This window comes from Gracilinanus agilis, chromosome 1 (assembly GCF_016433145.1).
Source record: "Gracilinanus agilis isolate LMUSP501 chromosome 1, AgileGrace, whole genome shotgun sequence".
NCBI classification, from domain to species: domain Eukaryota; kingdom Metazoa; phylum Chordata; class Mammalia; order Didelphimorphia; family Didelphidae; genus Gracilinanus; species Gracilinanus agilis.
Genome location: NC_058130.1, coordinates 202,406,864 through 202,411,471, shown reverse-complemented (window position 1 = coordinate 202,411,471; position 4,608 = coordinate 202,406,864). Strand labels below are relative to the sequence as shown.

Genomic DNA, 4,608 nt, shown 5'->3' with positions numbered 1-4,608 from the left:
GTCTGGCATGCAGCAGGGTTGGGCCCCTGGAGTTTACAGGGAGGCATTCTGTCCAACTGTTCCTATTCTCCATTCCTGGCTCCAACATTAAGCAGGTATTTCTGAGGCCACGGACCACCTTTCATAATTCCTGTTTTCCCCATCCCCCCTCTTCTTCTACTGATCGCCCTCCAGCAGCAGACCATTGTCCCACCCCACCATCCTTAGCAATCTAGAGAGAAGGAACCCTTAGGAAGAACAACTTTTATTTCAAGATCTTGGGTACTTAATAAATGCTTGTTGTGAAGAGTGAGATGGGCCCATCTTAGAGCACCCTTGATATTAGACAAGTGGCTGACTTTACACGGAGCAGAAGAAGCCATGGGGAGGTGTGTTCCTGTGGCACAAGACCAGACGGGATAGAGGATGTCTAGCAATGGGAGATGAGGGGTCCTTGCAGGGAGCTGGGTAGGACTCCTAAGTCTTTACAGGGAAGGAAATGAGCCTAAGTCAGATGGGATAAACTAAGGTTTGGAGCTCAGTCAGGTATATTTGAGAGGGAGACAAGGAAGGTGAGAGCTGAGTAGTTTTTGCCTGGGTCCTGGAAGAGAAGGAGAGAAAGGGCAAGGTGGGAAAGAGGTCCCTGTAGTACAGACAGAAAGTGGATGAAAGGAAAGATGTAGATTCAAAGGGCATCTGACTGCTCTCCTTGGCTCTGCTGCATTTGAGCCTGCATCTTCTCCAACATCTCCTGCATCCGACGAAGCTGCAAGGATTAGATATTATGGGACACTCAGCTGGAGTTATATGTTGTGGAAGCTGAGGGGATGGGGTGGGAGGCCCAAGTGTCCCTAGGGTTGGGAGAGACAATCAAATGAACTCACCTCTTCATCCTTTTCTCTGATAAGTTTTTCTGTATCAGCCAAGGGTAGCATTGGGAGGGGCATTTCCGTGGCACTCTGTCGGGACAACTTGCTGAAGGCAGGGAAGGAAGGAAGAGATTTGGAACTGGATTGGAACTTATCAATAGGTTGCCCTCTCCACACTAGGCACACACATACCCCCCCCCCTTCCTTTGTCCCACCCAGGATCCAGGTCTGGGGAAGTGTTTGTATGGCCTCAGAGGTCATTTTCACCTTCGACTGGCCCGTTCCCGGGCTCCAGGACGGGCCAGGCTCTGGAGACAACGGGCTCGATAACCTTCATAGAGCAGGTCGTGAGTCACCTCCTTCAAGTCCTGTAAGTGAGTCTGTACCAGCATCCGTCTGAGGTTGAGGAAGTCACAGTGATGAGGATTTTCCACTGGTCAGGATATGAAGGAGAAATGGTTAAAAGGGAACAAAAACAGGAGCCAGGTGTCATGCCCACATTTGGGAACATGGAAGTCTCTGACTTTGAACTTGAAATCTCTGACTCTGAATTTAGAAAATTTGAAATCTTTGACTCTGAATTTAGAAAATTTGAAATCTCTGACTTTGAATTTAGAAAATTTGAAATCTCTAACTCTGAATTTAGAAAAGTCTTACCATGTTCTATGTTTCTCCAGATCTACTTACCCTCTGCTGTTCCCCAGGGGTACAGGCGACCCCTCACCGCCCAGGTGCCACCGTCCCTCACCACAGCACTGGAGCCAATCACAGCAAAAGGAATGCTCTCCTGAGGGAGGGCGAAGGACAAAAGACATAGCCAGAAATATCAGTCACCAGAGGTCTCACCTTACTCACAGCTCCCATTCTCCTCCCTGGCCGTTCACTGCCTCTTCTCTGACTTTGGTTATCTAACTCCTGATTCCAAAAGAGCCTCCACCCTGTTGCCCCTCACTTTCATCTCAGCATCCTGCTTCTTGAAGTCTTCATCCTCATCCGAATCACAGTCTGGAAACTGGTAAATGTTGATCTCCTCTTCCTCCAGCTGCTCTCGGATCTGGCAGAAGGGAGGAAATATGTCAGAAAGAAAGGCTAGAGATGACAAACAGTAGGAAGCATCACAGCCCAGAGGCTATTAGGACATCATCACTATAAAGCTCTCCTTTGCATAAGTGCTTTCCTCATCATAACCAGGTGTTTTGATCCCTAATTTTAAAGACAGACACCTAAGACTCTTAAATGATTTGTAGGGCTCCCCCCACTCCAAGTAATACAGCTAAGGGCCTAAGGCAGACTCCAAGCCTAGCACTCAGTCTACTTAGTACATTGTTCTCATTAAGACTATCCTGCTTTCAAGCGGGCCTCCCCCAGAACTGCCTCAGAGTATAATGTTTTTCAATCCTGTTTTTAAACTGTCTGGGGCAGAAGAATCCACAAGGTCCTTTGGGAAATCTTCTTAGTGCCTAATCACTCCCTTCCTATCAGGAAATTCTTTGTTAAGTTTAAATCCTTTCTTAATAAAGGAAAAAGGGAAGAAAAAATAAAAGTCCAGTCTAAGTGTAGAAGAGAGGAGCTTTAAGAGATGGAGTGATACCTTAGCTTAAACTTTGGCTTCTTTTAGGACCAAGGAAAGAGGTCAGAGGTCAGGGCCATCCTCATTGTACACCTGCCCCCTTCCCAAGCATACCTTCTGTTTGAGGATCTGGGTCTCCTTAGGAGTCAGGGCATCAGCTTTTCCAATGACGGGAATGATGTTGACCTTCTCATGCACAGCCCGGAGGAATGCTATATCTAAGGGGCGAAGCCTAAGCCACAAGGGTAGTTAAGACCTAGACTTTTACCCCACCCTGCCCCATTCTCCTCTACCTCTAACCCCTCCCTAGGCAATTTCCTGAGCAAAAGCTTTCTCCTTTTCCTCCCCAAGGCTCATCTCTCTGCCAGAGATGAGAATCAGAAGGTCATAGAGCCTTAAGAGGTGGAGAGGATATTACAAGATATCTAGTCTAATCTCCTACTCAGTTGAAAAGTTCCCTCGGTATTCCTACTTGAAGACCTCCAGACTTCCTAGTTGAGCTGGGGAGGTTGGGGTCAGATGAACCTCTTAGGTGAGGACATTAGGTGAGACACGCCTCATCATTTACAGAAGAGGAAACTGAGTCATAGAGAGACGCAATGATTTATCTATGGTCACACAGTAAATTAATGACAGAGCCAGAGCTTTCTAGTTCTGGACTTTCCTGTTTCCTAATGGGTTAAGTGAAAGGATTAAATTAGGTGATCTCTAAGGTCCTGTTTTGTAAGCTCTATAGTTCTTTCCAGTCTGCTATATTGTCCAATAAATAGCCAATGGTGTGCAAGAATCAGCTTGTATGGGCTACCCTGTTAAATTTTCAGCATTTATATCCAGGGAATCAACAAAGACTATTTCATTATCAAGTTCGACTTGTTATTTGGTGGATTTTTAGACTTAAGAAAGGGATGGAGAAATGTCAACATGCAGATTAAATGTAAAAGTGTATCCCATTCACTTTTTTTTTTCAGAGAGGGCCAGTTGTTAAACATTTAAAACCCTAAATCCATCTCCCAGAGTCTCTCTCTCTAGGCAGCCTACTTCTTTAGCCTAGGTGGGATAACTTTTTCTTGCCAAAAAATATTTGCACATCTCCCATTCCTATCCTTCAGGCAGACGTGTTCTCCCTTTCTCTTACCCTCGACCAAAGGGAGAAATGAAGTAGAGGCAGCAATGGACCCTGGAATCCTGTATATTCTTCCTGTTGAGGCCACTCTCATCCCTCAGATACTGTTCAAACTGTTCCTCGATGAATCGAACCACAGGCATCCAGCTAGGAAGGATTATGAAATAGGGAAGAAAAAACTCAAGCTCTGGAGCAAAAGCAAGGAAAAGTAGGGAATCTGGCAGGGTTGAAAATGAATGGATAAAAAAAAAAAAGAAAGAAAATGAATGGATGATGAGGTAGGGAGATGGTTTACTGATTTATAGCCAGGCCCAGAGACAGGAGGTCCTAGGTTCAAATCTGACCTCAGACACTTCCTAGTTGTATTGCCTAGCTCTTACTGCTCTTCTGCTTTGGAACCAATACATAGTTTTGAGTCTAAGATGAAAAAGGAAGGAAGGAAGGAAGGGAAGAAAGAAAGAAAGAGAGAAAGAAAGAAGAAAGAAAGAAAGAAAGAAAGAAAGAAAGAAAGAAAGAAAGAAAGGAAAGGAGGAAGGGAGGAAGGAAGGAAGGAAGGAAGGAAAAGAAAGAGAAAGAAAAAGAAAAAAAAGAAAAAAGAGAAAGAAAACAAGTGATGGAAATCTAGTGATACTCCCTCATCCCAGACTAAATCTGTCAGACCATCATAAAGCAATCAAGTTCTATATATAAAGGTCAAACTCAGGTCTTTGGCAAAGGGCAGGGAAGATGGAACCAGAGAAAGAAAACAGCTATATGAGGGAGACCTGGAGCCTGGGCTCAGAAGGATTATAACCCTGATGATGATAGCTAGCATTTATATGGGTGCTTTAAGGTTTGCAAAGTGATTTATAAATGTTGTATCATTTGATCTTCACAACCCTGGGAGGTAGGTATTATTACTATCCCCATTATTCAGTCACTTCATAGTGACTGAGATTGGATAGAGAATTAAGTGATTGGTTTAAAGGCAAACAGCTTATTTACAAGGCAGAAATTGAAGTCATTATTTTCTCTCTCTCTCTCTCTCTCTCTCTCTCTCTCTCTCTCTCTCTGTCTCTTATACACAT

General features: G+C 44.5%; 1 protein-coding gene across 2 annotated transcripts in view; it reads right to left on the bottom strand.

The window, feature by feature from the left end:
- Positions 1-240: 240 nt before the first annotated feature.
- The window catches only part of SEPTIN1 (septin 1), an 8,047-nt gene continuing 3,679 nt past the window's right edge, over positions 241-4,608 (bottom strand). For both annotated transcript variants that reach the window (XM_044657401.1, XM_044657402.1), the window contains 7 exons: positions 3,554-3,688; positions 2,533-2,650; positions 1,801-1,902; positions 1,536-1,635; positions 1,116-1,281; positions 864-954; positions 241-745 (listed from right to left, as the gene is read on the bottom strand). In XM_044657401.1, coding sequence (XP_044513336.1) covers positions 665-745; positions 864-954; positions 1,116-1,281; positions 1,536-1,635; positions 1,801-1,902; positions 2,533-2,650; positions 3,554-3,688 — 793 coding nt within the window. In that variant the 3' untranslated portion in view covers positions 241-664. The remainder of the gene's footprint in view (positions 746-863; positions 955-1,115; positions 1,282-1,535; positions 1,636-1,800; positions 1,903-2,532; positions 2,651-3,553; positions 3,689-4,608) is intronic.